The 17,617-nt window shown below is 39.3% G+C and overlaps 1 protein-coding gene across 1 annotated transcript; it reads left to right on the top strand.

Moving 5' to 3' along the window:
- Positions 1–11,560: 11,560 nt before the first annotated feature.
- On the top strand, positions 11,561–15,311 carry LOC129148756 (leucine-rich repeat-containing protein 37A2-like). The gene is given in 7 exon segments (XM_054714336.1): positions 11,561–11,653; positions 12,602–12,890; positions 12,930–13,129; positions 13,246–14,166; positions 14,168–14,363; positions 14,366–14,725; positions 14,728–15,311. Coding segments are annotated over 7 exon segments (2,568 nt in total). The 3' UTR covers positions 15,237–15,311.
- Positions 15,312–17,617: the final 2,306 nt, after the last annotated feature.

The raw sequence follows: 17,617 nt of genomic DNA, 5'->3' as shown, positions 1-17,617 counted from the left end.
TCACTTACCTTCTGTGATAGGCAGATAATGTCTCCAACTCTGTCTTCCAGGTCCCCTACCCCTGCATAAGATGCCTATATTCTAAGCCCTGTAAATTGTGAATATGTAACGTTATATGGCAAAAGGAAATCAAGGTTACAAACGGAATTAAGGTTGCTAATCAGCTGACCTTGAGAGGGGGAGATTATTCTGAATATTTCACGTAGATCCAAATGTAATCACACAAGCTTATAGGTGGAAGAGGGAGGCAGAAGAAAGAGAAAGAGAGATGACAGTATGAGAAAGACCCAGCCTGATGCCATTGGCTTTGAAATCGTGAAAGGGGGTATCTGGAAGCAGGAAATGAAATAAACAGATTCTCCTCTAGAGCAGGCGTCCTCAAACTACGGCCCGCGGGCCACTTGCGGGTGTTTTTGCCGTTTTGTTTTTATACTTCAAAATAAGATATGTGCAGTGTGCATAGGAATTTGTTCATAGTTTTGTTTTTTTTAAACTATAATCCGGACCTCCAACGGTCTGAGGGACAGTGAACTGGCCCCCTGTTTAAAAAGTTTGAGGACCCCTGCTCTAGAGCCTCCAGAAAGGAATACAACCCTTCTGACACCTTGATTTTAACACAATAAAATAGTTTGTACTTCTGACTTCCAGAATTCTGGTAAATTTTTGTTGTTTTAAGCCACTAGGCTTGTGATAATTTGTTACAATAGCAATAGAAAAATAATATCTTCTATTGAATTTACTCTAATTGTAGAGAGCACCTTCTACCTTTAGGTATTTATTACTTATATATTTTTTCTCTTTAATTATATTGTAAACTATTGAAAGCATGGTGCTTATACACTATACTTTTAATTTAAGAGTATGTTTTATACACTGTGTTACCTTGGATGTGGTAGATCCTTGATTGTCTTTACTGACAATTTGATTAGGTTTGGCAATTTTTTTTTTTTTTTACCTCCTGGTAAATATTCATCATAGAGGCCATTTCTCAGAAAGAAAAGCTACAGTGATGTTTCCACTACATGGCATTTATTTATCAATTTGCCTGGTCAAGGAAATTTGCCAACTTAATTGGTTAATATGAACAGCATCTCTGAGAGGTCACTGCATCAATTTACTAAATTAGGAGCTAAGTCCTAGTGAGGCAAACAGATGTGTGTGTGTGATTAAATAGTTATACAGAAGAAGAATCCAAGTTTATAGGTATCATGTTTGTCTGATTCCAAGTTCCTGAGCTATCCTGATTTCCAAAATACTTGCTTACCATAAGACTAAATGAGCCATACAGTACTGGGCCCAGCTGGCTGGATTTAATGTACATATGAGTTACTATGATTCTTAATAGACCCTTGGAAAGCTGTACTATATCACATTCAATGGTGCTACATAGAGAATATCTAAAGAGCATGGGGAAAGGAACCTCTAAATTAACATGCCAGGGAGAAAAAGAGAGGAAAACCCTGTTTATTTTATTTACAATAAAGAGCTAATTTGATTGTAAATTACAATGGCCAGTAGGCACATATAAATGCTAAAATTTGATTTTTAAAAATTTTTCCTTATTTACAAAAATTATGTGTTTTTTTTCAGTAATGTAATTCATTCATACTTATTGACTGAATTCCCAATATTTCAATCTAATGTATCTCCATTTTGTAAAGACAATTACAGATTTAAACATCTACAAGGTGCATGAAATAAATGGGTGCCTCTAGAATCTGCTGGAAGCCATTCCACACATCATGCACAGCCCCTCCCCCCCTGCACCCCCCTCCCCCTTTACAGCATCCCTGGAGGTACAGCCTTGCTTGAGGATTTCTTAGTAGTTCCCAGCTAGTTCTAATGTGCACACAGTTTCAAGAGCCACTGGATAGAAGATGAAGATATAGTTCTTATACAGTCAATCTTTTCCCTTTCTCTAGGTGGAGTACAAAAACAAAATCTCAGCAGTTGATGAAATTGAAAGATAAAATTTTTTCTGTGACACTGAAAAAAATAAAAGGTGATATGGAACATAACTGCTGTGTGGTGCATGCTTAAAGAGTATAGCTTTGGTATCTTGGTAAAAATATGTAATATTTTGGTGAGGTCCAATATGAAATATCAATCATTAAAGAAGATGTGTTCATAAATTTATGTTCTATAATACTGGAGAAATATTGACCTGCATTGTGTACCAGAAACAGATATTATCACAGGTTTTTTGGTTGTATTCTTTTTGTATACTCTTGGCTTTGGCATCTGTGATAAATTCTGGGCTCAACAATACCTTATGCAAAAATTAAGACCAGGCATAAAAATTGTAGCCAGCTACTTAATGGATCAACTACCCATTTATTTAGGAGAAAATATTTGTGAAATTTCCATGCTCCATGTTACATTTTTCTGTTTTCAAATAAATCTGTGGAAGGAATAGGAGGATAATAAATGTATTGATAGGATATTTTAATGAAAGCATGCAGCACATTGACACTTTTTAATTTTATATTCCCATTTTAACATTACAATTTACTAATTTAAGATGAATCCATATCAGCGAGCAATAATTGTAGTCAAAATGACGACAAATCAGTATTATAAATTTATAGTTGAAATTAAAGAGTTTGAAAAAATATTCCAGGTTTCAACTGTTAGGAAATCTAGCATGTTGTATGAAGAAAATATCCCAATGGCAAGCAGAAACAAGTGAGAGGGTTAGAAAATGGAAAAAAAATTGTTCCCATAAACTCTGAACACAGTTGTCACCTGGGCTTTGAGAAGACTGTGTGTAGGTTATGAAGTGCTCTATACATAAAAAGGAGTTAAAAATTTGTTCTTCAAAGTAAATCTGTTGTTTCTGCCAAAATACAGTAGTCCCATTCCTCCCAAACACTCACTCTTACCACTAAAAATCCCTTGTCATATCACAACAGCAAACATAGCAAGACACTGAAAAGCAGAAAGCCCAGGAACCTCAGGACTTGCTGAAGGACAAGCTGATGAGGTCTCTGAGCTTCCTCATTGCCTCACACATATCTGGGAACAGTGCACCACTGAAGCCTGCCTCTGAAGCTGCATAGGCCCAGACTTACATAATTCACAGGAAAGCCTGTTCTTAGCTGAAGGACCAGGAAAAGAATAGCCTAACAATAGAATACCATTTTGCATTACCTGCCCCACTTCAGCTAAACACAAACATAAAAATATGAGACCTAATAGTAGAGTGAAAGGTGAGATTACTCACCAGTAGGCTTCACACCTCCCTCCTCTATAGTATAAGGGGGGCGGGGGGAGCTGAGTCTTTACCAGATCTGACATCACTGAAGATGAACAAGTTAGGGTCTAAGTCAGGGTTCGTAAGCACTCCACAATGGCCCTACTTGTGTTGCCAGGAAGGCCCTTTGAGTGGACTCCCACACTAACCTGGCTGAAACAAAATTAACACCGAGTTCCTGGGCGCTCCTACTCCTCATCTGCTCTGGGCAGCAGGACCCAGGGAGGAGCTGAGCCTCCATCCCTTTTCTGCATCAATGAGGCAGCAGAATGAGGTGATGTGAAGAGGGTATTTGACTCTTGGCCTTCCACCCCTTGTGTCAACAGGGCCCAGTAGAGAGCCATGCCTCAACCCCCGTGTGAATGAAGAGGCCAAACGAGGTAGTAGCAAGGCAGGGCTAATGGTCACACCACTTGCCCTCCCTTTCTTTGGTTTCAGAAGGGCAAGTGAGAGCTATGCATACAGCAGTAACACAGTAGTGTGAGGTCTCCTATGCCCCCTCTCTGGTGTCCACAGGGCCCAGCAGGGAACTGATCTTATACCCCAGGAAGAGTCAAGGAGATGCTGCGAGTCAGTGCCCCACTCTGGCCTTTAAGAAGGTGTGGATTGGGAGCTGAACTTCCACTCCACCAGTTTGCAAATTGACAGAGTCAGTCTCTCCCCCCTTTTACCAGATAGTGGCAGTGACACCCAGAATAAAGCTAATCACACACACACACACACACACACACACACACACACGCACACACACACGCGCACTCACACGCAGTCCTCATAATACACCTCAACAGGGGACTGAATGCTAAAAAAAGGGCTACAAATTTTCATAATGTAATATCCAAAATATCCAGGATGCAATTAAAAAATCACTTGTCTCTCCAACTCCTGGCAACCACTGATCTTTTATTGCCCCCATAGTTTTGCCTTTTCCAGAATGTCATATAGTTAGAATCATGAAGTATGTAGCCTTTTCTAATTGGCTTCTTTCACTTCATATGTGTTTACGCTTCCTCCATGTCTTTTCATGGCTTGATAGTTCATTTTTAACACTAAATAATATTCCATTATCTGAATGTACCATAGCTTATTTACTCATTCCCGTATTGAAGGAGTCCTTATTTGTTTCCAAATTATGGCAAATAAAGCATCTATAAACATCCATGTTCGGGTATTTTGTGGGCATAAGTTTTCAGTTCATTCGGGTAAATACCTAGGAGTGCCGTTCCTGGATTGTATAGTATGAGTATGTTTAGTTTTGTAAGAAACTGTCCAACTGCATTCCAAATTGGCTGGACCATCCCCACCAGCAGTAATGAGAGTTCTTGTTGCACCAAATGCTGAGTGGAAAAAAAGCAACCTTATGATTCAATTTATATAATATATTTTAGATGACAAATTAGAGAAATGGATAATGATTGCCAGGGTTGAGGAATGGGGGTGGGGTTGTTGTAGGAAGGAGGTGGATGTGGCTATAAAAAGGCAACACTAAACATCTTTTTGGTGATGGACATGTTCTGTATCTTGAATGTATCATTGTCTATTGTACTACAGTTTTAAAAGATGTTACCTTAGGGTGAAACTGGGTAAAAAGTATGTGAAATTATTTTTTACAGCTGCATATTAATTCAAATTTCCTCAAGATACAAATCTTAAGAATTAATCATCTACCCTACTTCAAAAAGATAACAGATAAAATTAGCTTTGGGGCATAAATTCTTTCATCTCCATTAAGAAATTTGCATTTACCTAAAAATAAATGCCATGCTTATAGAGCTTATCAATTTGCAAATCAACTTCACAAATGTTACCTCATTTACTTCTTCCAATAACCCCATTAGTTTTTATCTCCATTTAATATCTGATGAAATTGAGAAAGAGAATGCCCCAGGTGATCCAGCTAGTAAAGAGCAGAGTGGGGATTCAGGCTGTGTGCATGTCTTGCTTTTCTCATAAATGCTGTCCCTTGGTCTTTCTTCCTCTGTTCAGATACCTAATTCGTATTCTATGAATTGCCTTCTTTGTCTAGATTTATTGCTTATAGATTTTCATTCTTTCTATGAGGCCATCTGCTACTTCTTAGAACTGTCCTTCGTGCCCACACTTACCATCTGGGACTCCTCAGCCTCAGCCCTTTGATGGCTCCTCCCTGAACCTATGAGCCTCCCTTGTTCTCCAATGGGCCTGGGTCTCAGGCCTTGTCAACACTAACACCACTTCACAGAAAGCTTCTCCTGGGTCAACAAGTCCCCTCACCCACACCTGGCTCAACTCTTTTTGTTCCATCAAGCTGTGACAAAAATAAAGCACACATTTCTCCAAGTGCATTATTTGCTTCAGTATGTGGAATATAAAGAATAAGTGGCCCAAGATATAAAAGTGATCCTAAGCTATAAGAATTCAACACCGGCAGTCATGCCCACATATGGAACTTGTATTTCCATTCGATGTGCCAGACTTCTGAGGAATGTCCAAAGCGTTTAAACATTTGTGAATAACAGTAGGAAGAAATATAATTGGCCCAAAGGGAGAACTTCTTTACCAGTACTTTAGAACCCTTACATTCAGTGTTATACATAGTTATATTTAGTATTCTTCATAGATTACCAATTCCTAAAATTAATTATATGACATTTTAATACATCATTTATACATAATCAATGTTATATTATCAATAAGTAACATTAATGAACCAAGAAATGTCATTTCTTGACCTTAAAATATTCATATAGTGTCATGCACGGAAGCTTAATACCTTTCATTTGTGTTGACGTTAAATTCAAAATTCAAATGAATCACTCCCAGAGTTATATTTCACTCATTTATTAATTTATTCAACTTTTACTTATACTCATGTTTAGCAACACTGATACTAGTGGATGTGGGAGCTTCTCAAGTTTAAAACAAAATTGGTTTTCCTGATTTTCCCACATCTAATACAAGCTAAAAACTATAGACATGTCTTGATGAGGGTGAGAATTGAAATTGGACCAAAGAATTTGCATAGTCACATCTTATCATTATTTCTTACCATTTTTAGTTGCCAATATTGCTTTATAGCATTTGGTCTCATAATTAAATGCTCACCTTGTCTTCTCATCCCCTTGCCTCTCCTCATTGCTTTCTGTTCTTTCTACCATCTCTCCTCATCATAGTCCCACTTTGCATCTCCTATGTCTCTCCGCTTCTTAATTCCACCCCAACTATCTATCTTTTCTCCTCTCCCTTTCTTGCCCATCCCTACTCCTTTTCACCTTATCACTTCTACATTCACCAATTTCTATTCCATCTCTAATCCTTCCCTCCATCTCCTTTCTCCATTACCAAGAGTGTGACTTTTAACATATCTTCTTTATAAACATACCAGAGGCTCAGTGCATGAATTTGTGCATGGGTGGGGTCCAGCTGCCTGCCCCCGATTGGGGTGGGGGAGGTGATCGGGGGTGAGGCCGGCAGGAGTTTTTAGTGTCAAAGATCTTTGCAGGGTGTATACACATTTGCTGTTGGCTTTCAGATGAGTTGAAGCTTCAAAGGTGCTTCCGTGTCAGTAATTCATCATTTTGGAAATGTGTGTTCTTATTCTGCTTTGAGTTTTAAATCCTAACCCTTATTAGGAAAGAATTTATTAAACAGGATACATATTTTTCAAGCAAAATAACATCCTCTTTCCCTCATTAAAAAAATAATAATCCATTTCTTTTATAAATTTTGATCAGGAATTTTACAAATATGAGACTAGCAATTTTATGTAATGTACTGGAGGTATAACTATGTTGTTAGCACTTCCTTGCAGCAAGCGAAAAATATAGGTTAAAAATGAAATCTAACTATCATATCACAAAAATGTCTCTTCTTTCATTCCAAACAAATATTCTATTATTATACACACAAAAATACATATCAAGTAGGAGATAACTGAATAAAACTCTTTTAGCAAAGAGAAAGATGAATGGGATGAGAAGTAAAAATCCTAAAATGCTAATTGTGGTGTACTTAAGACAATAATATGATTTTTCCTTTTAAATAATACTTAAGTGATTTAGAGAAAGCCACACTATATGACTTAATAACTATTTAGATTTACAGATGCATCAGAAAATTTGGTGTTGAAAATATATAGTCTCTTAAGAATGCTTTTATGAACTTCTTCTAAGTAAAAAAAATATAAGGAAGAACTCTACAAATGCATAAAACAATTATCTTACTGCTTTACTGAATTACAAAGAACTACATTTAGGTCAAATCTTGACCAGTTTGAGGTAGCAGTTTAATTTGCTCACACATTATTTATTGAATTTTACTGGGAAACTTTCTGAATTTGATTGTTGTCATTATTTTTCTCTATCAGTAGTCTCATTTGGTTTATCAGAAGTGGTTTTAAAAATGCAATTTTCCAATATAATGGGTAAACTTAAATTTTAATTAACCGTTTAAATTTAAATGGCAATTATTACCATTTAAATTTAAATGGCACTCTAGCTGGTTTGGCTTAGTGGATAGAACGTCGGCCTGTGGACTGAAGGGTCCCAGGTTTGATTCCAGTCAAAGGCATGTACCTTGGTTGCGGGCATATCCCCAGTAGGGGGTGTGCAGGAGGCAGCTGATCGATGTTTCTCTCTCATCGATGTTTCTAACTTTCTATCCCTCTCCCTTCCTGTCTGTAAAAATCAATAAAATATATTAAATTTAAATGGCAATTATTACCATTTTATTATGTTTAATTACCAGGGCCCTCTCAGATGTAAATAAAAAAGAAATGGTCCTTCATATTTTCCCCACTGATACATAAATAACAAATACACATTGTTCTCTTACGCTGCCAGAAGATCCTTCATGACTTTACCACAATGTTTACCCATGACAGTGCTTCATCTGTCTTTAAATATGGCATTATTTTGTTATATCAGTGATTTCTAACCTCCACTTAACATTGGAATCATCTCGAGAACTTGGAAGTAAATGCACCTATTTGGGCATCACTCCTGGAGACTATGATGTTACCAGGTTTTTTGATAGCCTGGGGCACTGAAAACAATTATAGAGCTCCTTGGGTGGTTTTTATTTGAAACTGTGTCTTAGAACCATTGTTGTATATGCACTTTGGAGCCAAGGAAAATGCAGTTCTACACTACATTTTTTAACACAGTTACCTCTATTACGAACATATTGCAAGTCTATAATTTACATAAGGGTTCACTTTTTGTGTTGTGCAGTCTATAGCTTTTGACAAATGTATAATGGCATGTATCTGCCCTTATGTATTATACAGAATGTTTACCCTGCCCTAAATGTTCCCTGCTTTGCCTTTTATACCGCTCTTCCTACTGCACTCTTTTTTTTTTTTCTTTCAAGAATGTTTGAGCAATCTTATTTCTGGTTGCAAAATACTGAATGGTTTACATGAAACAATCTATATGTTCATCAACAAGTGGTTAGACAAACTAGTTGTTGTATATTAAGAAAATTAAATACTTATCAGTAGAAAGGGACAAACTACTGTATCGCCATTGAAATTTTCTAATGCAAAGATATTCTGATCCTAGAACAAAAGAGGGAACATTAAACCAAATATGTGAGTAGTGAGGGTTAATAGGGAATGGAAAGCTTGAGAGGTCATGTTTCCATAAGGAAACTAGAGCCAATCAATGTTGGTCTTCCAAACCAGAAAGATGGGCTATGGTATATACACTGTGGAGTGTCTGGCTTCCATATGTGCTCAATACATGTTTGTTGAGGGAACACATTTATTTGTAGGACCCAAGATAACTTAATTTAACCTCACTATGAAATTGCATTTAAAGTATGTATTTTATAGTGAGAAACAAAATTGGTTATTCCAAAAGAGAATAATAATTCACTAATATTATTTTTATGTATGGATATATTTTTTAATCTCTCAAAAATATTTCTATTATTTACTTTATACTTACCACACCTACACACATATTCATACACTCGTACATACACATATACACATCTGTATGTATAGCCTTTGTTTAATTTTTCCTTTTCCTTTTTATTTAAGTGGACTTACCAAATTGGCAAATTGTTAGAAATTCTCAATTTTACAATATCTTTTATAATTGTTTCTTTAGTCCTAAACTAAGACTTACATCTTCTTTATAAACATACCAGAGGCCCCCCTGAGATTAGGACCAGTATTATATATATTTTTGTTGTGTTTTTAGTTTCATTCTTTAAGAATTTAGTGCACGTTACTGATGAGGCTTGGTAAATCAAGTTCCATTTTAAGAAAACATAGTTGTCGAATAAACACTTTGGCATAAAATTGCTCCTTTGCATGCCAAATATCTAGCATGTATTTTCATCTCATCATTTTATCGTAATAGCAGCATTATAAATCTGGTAATAAGTTGAAAACTTGGGTATGCAGTGAGCTCTCTTCAGAGGAGAGGAATTCTTCCAAAAAGCAAGCAGTTATTTAATCTCAAAGAAATAAGCTACTCATTCATATATTTGCTGAAAATTATAAAAACAATGTATCTGTCCAGAGACTACCAAAAGTACTTCCATAAAAGCATATTATATTTTTGCAGATATTTATATTTACAAAGTAAAAAGATATGTAATCTAAAATAGGCAATATATTTTATATAGTGCTATATAGATTAAAATTTTAAAATATTTAATAAGACTAATTATAATATTGTCTATATTTTTTGAATCAATATTTTATAAAAATGCATCTTTATTGTTGAAAGTATTACAGATGTCCCCCTTTTTCCCCATTGACCCCACCCCTCACCCCTAGGTCTTTGTAGTAGTACTTAGAACTTATTTAGAAAAAATAATAAAAAATTACAGTATTTTCATCTTTAATTAGAACTTTATTTTATGAATTAAAAGTAGTGGGGTGGGGAGGCAATGTTCAGAAACTACTCTGATCTGTTTTATTTGTATTTTTGTCAAATAGTAAAACCAAAAGCTTCATTTTTTTCCCAACAGTGGTTAATTTTCCCCACTTCCATTTTGTTATTTCCTGTGTTTATTGGCCCAAGAAATATGGTTTCCACCACAGATGATTATCTACAACTATCCCAAAGAGAAGTGTTGGATTGGCAGCTGCCTAGGGAAATTTGTGTTTTTCTGAATATCTTTTTCTCCACAGAGCTCTGTATGCTGTTTCATAGACTTCCCATGTGTGATTTTAAATGAGTTAAACTTAAACTGAGCAGTCAGGAAAGCTCATTTCTTTTCACTTTATTTTAGTTTTTTGAAATGATTTCAGGAAAAGAGAAGGATACATAGTGCAGCAGTTATATGAGTAATGTTAGCCTCCAAGACCTGTACCTCTAATGCAGCACACAGAGATGATAACATTTTTTTTTAAAAGTTTTTGCTCCTGATAGAATTACTGGGTTAGTTTGAGACAAAGAACTTCCTACTGAAGCCTTAGCTCCTCATTGGGCTAATGGACAATTGCTGTGTTCAGAATCACATGAAATCCTGTAAAATCTCTCCTTGCATTTTGAATCATCTCATATTTCTACATAAAGCTGACTTGTTCAGTTTTCTCATTTAACAAAACATATTCATGTCTTCAGTGGTCTGGCCAAGGTTTGATTTCCATTTCTACCTCTCCACTCATCTTTCTCTATTTGGCTAACATCATCTAGATTAAGTTTACATGTCCCACAACTGCCAGTTTCACAAAGAATGTGGTTCAATATTTGCATTGTAAAAAAATTGGATATTTTATATTCAGTCATCAGTCACTTGAGGGAAGGTATTGTATTGCAATCATCTTTGTATTACTTTTATTTAGGAAAATTTCAAGAATATATGAAATGCTCAATAAACACTTATTGAAGGAAGGAAGGAAGGAAACAACAGTGTGGTGATTGCCTAGGGAAGGGAGGGTGGGAAGAAGTGGAGGAGGGTGTGGGAGGATAAACAGTGATAGACAGAGACTTGACTTGGGATGGTGAACAGATGATGCATTGTAGAATTGTGCACCTAAAATCTGCATAATTTTGTTAACCAGTATCATCCCAATAAGTTCAATAAAAAGAAAAAATAGTCTATAAGTAGTAACTTGGGAATAGTTGGGGAAAATGTGATTTTGCTTTTAAGAATTTAAAGGGTGCCCACCCTCCCCCCGACCCAACCCCGAGTGCCTGGGGCCATAAGGGGTACCTGGCTCAGACCCACGTGGTGTGTGGTGCACGTTGACCCTGAAGGAGAAGTGGAGGAGGAGGAGGACGGCGACGCAGAGGAGACCCTGGATTCTGAGGACGCTGAGGAAGAGGAGGGGGAGAGGTCGAGGAGGACTCCCATTATCAGGAGGAGATGGAAGAGGACGACTCGGCCAGTGACTGCAGGGAAAGCAGCTTCAGGAGGCACAGCACCTACAGCAGCTCTCCAGAATTCTCAGTGAAAAACGTTTGAAAGAATTACAGGGAGATTCATTTGAAGGCCTGCTATTCCTCAAGTATTTGTCAGCTACTCTTCCTGGAAGCAGTATGACCATTGGGAGGAAGACTCTCTCAGATTTCAGCTTTGAAGAGGAGCTCAGATTGCCAGACTGGACTAGCTCTCCTGAATTTCCTGAGATGCCAGGCCCTGTGGTTTTCTTGGAAAGCTCTTCAATACCCTCCAACTCCCCACCTTCTTTGACACCCCTCCCCACATCCCACCATTTCTGGGCTCTGTGGCCACCCAAGTGTGCAGGCCAAATCATTCCTCACTGTGAGTGGTGAGGGGAGACCCAGAGGGAGATAGTTATCTTTTGTGCAGGTGAAAGGAACCACGTGATCCCTGGTGATTCTGGGGAAAAGGCTCACTTCTCTACAGTCACTTGGGCCCAAGGATAATAAAGGTTAGAACCTGAGGTGGGGGAGGGGTGCTTGGTTGCTAAGGGGCACATGCATGACAGGACTGCAATTGTGACATAGCTGCCAATTGTTGGGCTCCTGCTCAGCGCATGGTACTTGCATCCCACTTGTCTGGGTTGCTTGTATGTGCCCCAGTATTTTGGATCGCTCGTTGTGCCCCAGTGTCCTGGGTCGCTCATTGTGCCCCAGTATCCTGGGTCACTCTCCTTGCCCCATTCGCCTTGGTGACTCACTGTGCCCCGGACCTCTGCCTGTCATGTCCGGGCTGCACATGTGGGCCCCACGGTTTCTGTTCCTGTGGCAGCTGTTGTGGCTGCAGGTCCAGGCAGCTCTGATTCCGGAGTTGGCTATGGACTCTATCCTGCTGACCTCCATCCCCCTGGGGCCCTCCATGTCCTGATCTTGGGATCAGCAAAATCCTGCAAATATTGAGCTTTCTTCACTCAACCATGATGCTTCAGCTGTTCTTTCAGAGTCCCCTTCTCCGAATCCTCAGGAGGCTTTAGCTCAGCTTCCACCCCGACAAGAAGCCTCAACTCAGTCTACAGTGTCCTCTGAGCCATTGAAATTTTTGTTTGACCACCACCAAGGACTTCAAGATCAGCATCATCCCTATCCTGCATTAGTTCAATCATCAAAGAGCTCAGCTCTACCGCCCGTGCCTCTTCCCAATATACAAACTTCGCGAATCCATGGGAAGGGTCGACGTCAACTTCCAAAGTCTTCTATGGATGTTGAAGTTCAGCCTTCACATCAAAAGGCAACAGACTCACGTCCAGATTGGGGTGAAGTTCAACGTTGACTCTTGCCTATTGGTGTTAAAGATGTGGACCTGGGGGTTTTGATAACTTCCGAGCCCCCTAAGAAGATTGCACCATCTGCTACTAGCAAGGTCTCTGATCATCATGCAAAGTCTACCAAAGAAGAACAACCTACATCCCAGCAGGAGTCCCCAGCTCTGTCTACTTCGGAGGCTGATGCTAAAGCCCTGAAGCAGACTGCAGCTCCTCCAAAGCACCATGAGGTGACATTTCCATTTCAAGAGCCTGTTCAGGCTCAGTGGCCAACCATTCCACCTGTGGACCTGGGACTCACCATCACTCCTGAACATACTTTGGGGGCTGCTGCTAAGCCCTGTAGCAGACTGCAGCTCCTCCACTAAAGCCTGAGGTGACATTTCCACTTCCAGAGCCCGTTCAGGCTCAGCAGCCAACCTTTCCACTGTTGGAACTGGAACTCCCCATCATTCCAGAACCTACTTTGGAGATTGGGGCTACAGCCCTGCAGCAGAATGCAGCTCCTCCAAAGCACCCTGCGGTGGCATTTCCACTTCAAGAACCTGTTCAGGCTCAGTGGCCAACCTTTCCACCTGTGGACCTGGGACTCACCATCACTCCTGACCATACTTTGGGGGCTGTTGCTACAGCTCTTCCACTAAACCCTGGGGTGACATTTCCACTTCCAGAGCCGGTTCAGGCTCAGCAGCCAACCTTTCCACCTTTGGACCTGGAGTTCACCATCACTCCAGAATCTACTTTGGAGACTGGTGCTACAGCCCTGCAGCAGAATGCAGCTCCTGCAAAGCACCCTGAGGTGACACTTCCACCACCAGAGACTGTGCAGGCTCAGCAACCAAACTTCACACCATTTGACCTGGAGCTCACCATCACTCCTGAACCGACTTTGGAGGCTGAGGCATCCCTGCAGCAGACTGACTATACAGCTCCTCCAAAGCACCCTGAGGTGACACCTCCACCACCAGAGACTGTGCAGGCTCAGCAACCAACCTTTCCACCTTTGGACCTGGAGCTCACCATCACTCCAGAACCCACTTTGGAGGCTGATGCTACAGCCCTGCAGCAGACCATTGCTCCTCCAAAGCACCCTGAGGTGACACTTCAACATCCAGAACTTGTTCAGGTTCAGCAGCCAACTTTTTCTGAAGTCACAGCCACAGTTCTATCGTTTGACCTGGAAGTTACAATAACTCAGCAACCAGAGTCATCAGAGACAGTTCCTCCAATGACTGAACAGAATGCCACCATGAACATATATGAGCTTCTGTTCCTACAATAATGGGACACTGTCGTGTATTGGTTTTGGCTCAAACCAGAGGCTCCACAGAGTGCCAGTACCAGAGCCCAGCACCTACAATGGCACCTTCACCGTCTTAAACTTGCAGGGAAATGCTATTTCTTACATCGATAAAGATACATGGAAGTCATACCATTTGGTTGAGAAACTAAATCTCAGTGGAAATAATTTGAATTACATAAAGATTCATTTGAAGGCCAGCTTTCCCTCCAGTATTTGGACTTGTCCTGCAATAAAATAGAATTTATTGAAAGGAATGCATTTGAATTATTACCTCTTTTACAATATATAATTCCCCATAATAATCCCCTGATGACTCTTCAAGATCCATATCTTTTTAATTTGCCAGCATTGGCCCGGCTAGCTCAGTTGGTGGAGCATGAGACTCTTAATTTGCCAGCATTGAAATATTTATACATGGGAACAACACAAGTGACATTTACAACACTTGATAACATTCTCATGATGACTCCTGAATTAGAAAAACTTACCTTACATAACCATTTGGCCTGCTGCCTCTGCCAATTTAAAAGACAGTCAAACTGCATTGTGATACCGAATGTCTGACCAACACACCTTGTGATGAAGAACTCTTAATAGAAAGACCGCTCATGAAAGTATTACAAGGCCGGCAGAACACCAGCACTGAGCTGACAATTGAGCCAGACAGGGCATCCTCAAACAAAAATAGCGACACTGCCTCATCCCTTATGAGCCTTCTGATGAGACTGCTCACTGAGCAGCAGGAAGTAAAGATGTCCAACGCAGCAGAGTGGGATGCAGAACAATGGAAAAATGAGAGGATGCAAGCCCCTGGGGAGCAGGAAGAGAAGGAATCAAATGAGTTGACAAAAGAAGTGCCAGGATATGAGAACTACAAGAAAGTCATCATAGCATCACCTGTGATTGCAGTAGTAGCTTTTTTTGTGTGTGTAGTTTTCTGTCTCATTGCGATTTGTCACAGTAAGGAGGCTACAAAAGAGAGCTCCAGGGGCTCTCTTGCAAGTGTCCAGCAGAACAAATCAGTAGAATACTAGCTGGCCATATTTCAGAGGAAAAATGAGCTGAAGTCGCAAGATACAGCTGAGAATGAAGCTTTCCTTAAAATGGAACAGGGTGAAGAAGCCACGGGAGACAAGATGGATGCATCAGAATCTCCTGGTGAAGATGCAGCAGAGGAAAGTGAGGGATAAAACCTCCACTGATTGGACCACATCCTCAGCCTTATTTGATAGACCCTCCCTTCCCCCAACTGGTGGGCGGAGTATGACATAACCTGCATCTGCGACCAGGACATTCCCCGGACATTGGACCACCAATCAGCGCGTGCCAAGTGTCCTGGGCCCCACCCCTTCCCACTCCTCCCCTCAAAAGCCTTGTTCACCTCTGCACCTGTTGCTGTTCTCCCCTTTTGAGACAGCCCGGCTGGGTCTTCCTTCTCCTCTAATCCTGGTTTTTCTACCCTCTTTCGTAATGAATCTCACTCGTTAGTGCGGAATAAACTTCCTCTTTTAACTTGAAAAAAAAAAAAGAATTTAAAGGGTAATTGTTTAGCTGAGGAAGAGGATCTAAGGATGAATCAATACTCAAAAAAATATTCATAGATTTGATTAGTTTCTCTGGTGGTGCTTAACAAAAGATTTGAGGCCCCTTAGATGAGCAGATCAATCAGCTAGCTAGGAGAAACTTGCAAATGGTTATGGCATTCAGGCCCAGTAACAAACGTGTTTGGGAGGTACTAGAGCATTCCAAATAGAAGGTGAATATATGCTGGAACAAATGATTATATGAACTGTGAAGAATACCTAATGGAGAAAACTAAGTAAAAGTTAAATAATCAAATATTTAAATACATGAAGCTTAAAATGTAACAAAATAATAATAATTGGTTGAAGAAAATAACAATATTTAGCCTTTATTTCTAATCCTTAAGCTATCTGTATTATTTTAGGTTTATAAGTATGATTTACATATTTTTATTGCTCCCTCTTATGTTTTTTAAAATTAACATTTTGATTGTCATGGACCTAGGTTGAAGTACATATTGTTTTCAAACAGAATTTGTGTTCTGATAAAGCAACACTTTGTGGTGAATGCAATTTACCTAGTATATTATCTAGTCTCAACACAAAAATCTGGAGTACATAGGACTGGCAAGGGCCATTCAGTCAAGATGCCTATGACATGGTATAAAAGTATTTTCTTTCTTTGTTTCCATGTCATGATGAGATCTTTCCACACTTTGTTATTCAGCTCTCATGAGCTCATCCTCACAGAACAACCATGATACGGAGGTGTTCTGATATCAGGGTGAATCCTTCTCAGGAGAGCCTGCTCTGACTAACCTTCCTTTTCTCTCTCTTTCTCTGGATTTTATTTCTTGGAATCTTTTGTGTTCTGGACATTGTTCTTATCCTGTGCTGCTCGTTGGCCACTGAGAGTTCACATGGAAAGGTGTACTCATAATATCAGGTTCTTGCATGCTTTGCTGATGTAGTTTATTCAAAGTTCATTTTAAGTATAATTTTTAGCAATTTGATTGTCAATGAGAGTTCCTTCTTACAGTGTATTCTACAGGATTTCTACTGCTATTTACTTGCTATTTCTGAATTAATATTTGTGTGTTTGTGTGTGTGTGTGTGTGTGTGTGTGTCCAACGCAGAGTGTCTTATTGTTTTGAACTGCTGTGCTATAGTCTTGAAAGTGGAAATCACTTATTTTTTTAAAAATATATATATTATTGATTTTTTACAGAGAGGAAGGGAGAAGGATAGAGAGTTAGAAACATCAATGAGAGAGAAACATCGATCAGCTTCCTCCTGCACACCCCCTCACTGGGGATGTGCCCACAACCAAGGTACATGCCTTGGACCGGAATCGAACCTGAGACCTTTCAGTCTGCAGGCCGACGCTCTATCCACTGAGCCAAACTGGTTTTGGCAGAAATCACTTATTTTTATTTATTATCTTAAATAATGGTCACAATAAATTCCTGAATGTTTCTCTAATATTAATATAGAAGTGATATTGGACATAATGTAGTTGCCGTGACATGTTCTGTGTGAAACTTTAAATACAGTCTCACAAAGGACCTTGCTATTTAATTCATGTCCTCTGTTGTGTAGGATATACTTGCTCAACAGCCTTAACAGGTGTTACCAATCACCTAAATGACTGCTGCCCAAGCCATAGGGTGATTAGAAATATTGATCCCTTCTATAATTTTAATTACCATTGACTGATAGTAGTGCCATGATATGACATATGAAGGGAGGCATAGAACATTCATGAAGAAGGTAGACTGTATATTCTGAACTTTTAAATAATACAAAAGTCCAGGGACGTGGAGAAATGGGCCACAAATGACAACGGACGTACATAGCTGATCTGGAAAGGATGATGACAGAAAAATGGGCAA

Source organism: Eptesicus fuscus, chromosome 4 (assembly GCF_027574615.1).
Source record: "Eptesicus fuscus isolate TK198812 chromosome 4, DD_ASM_mEF_20220401, whole genome shotgun sequence".
Taxonomy (NCBI): domain Eukaryota; kingdom Metazoa; phylum Chordata; class Mammalia; order Chiroptera; family Vespertilionidae; genus Eptesicus; species Eptesicus fuscus.
Note: the sequence above shows the minus strand (reverse complement) of the source record. Positions and strands in the feature narration are given on the sequence as shown.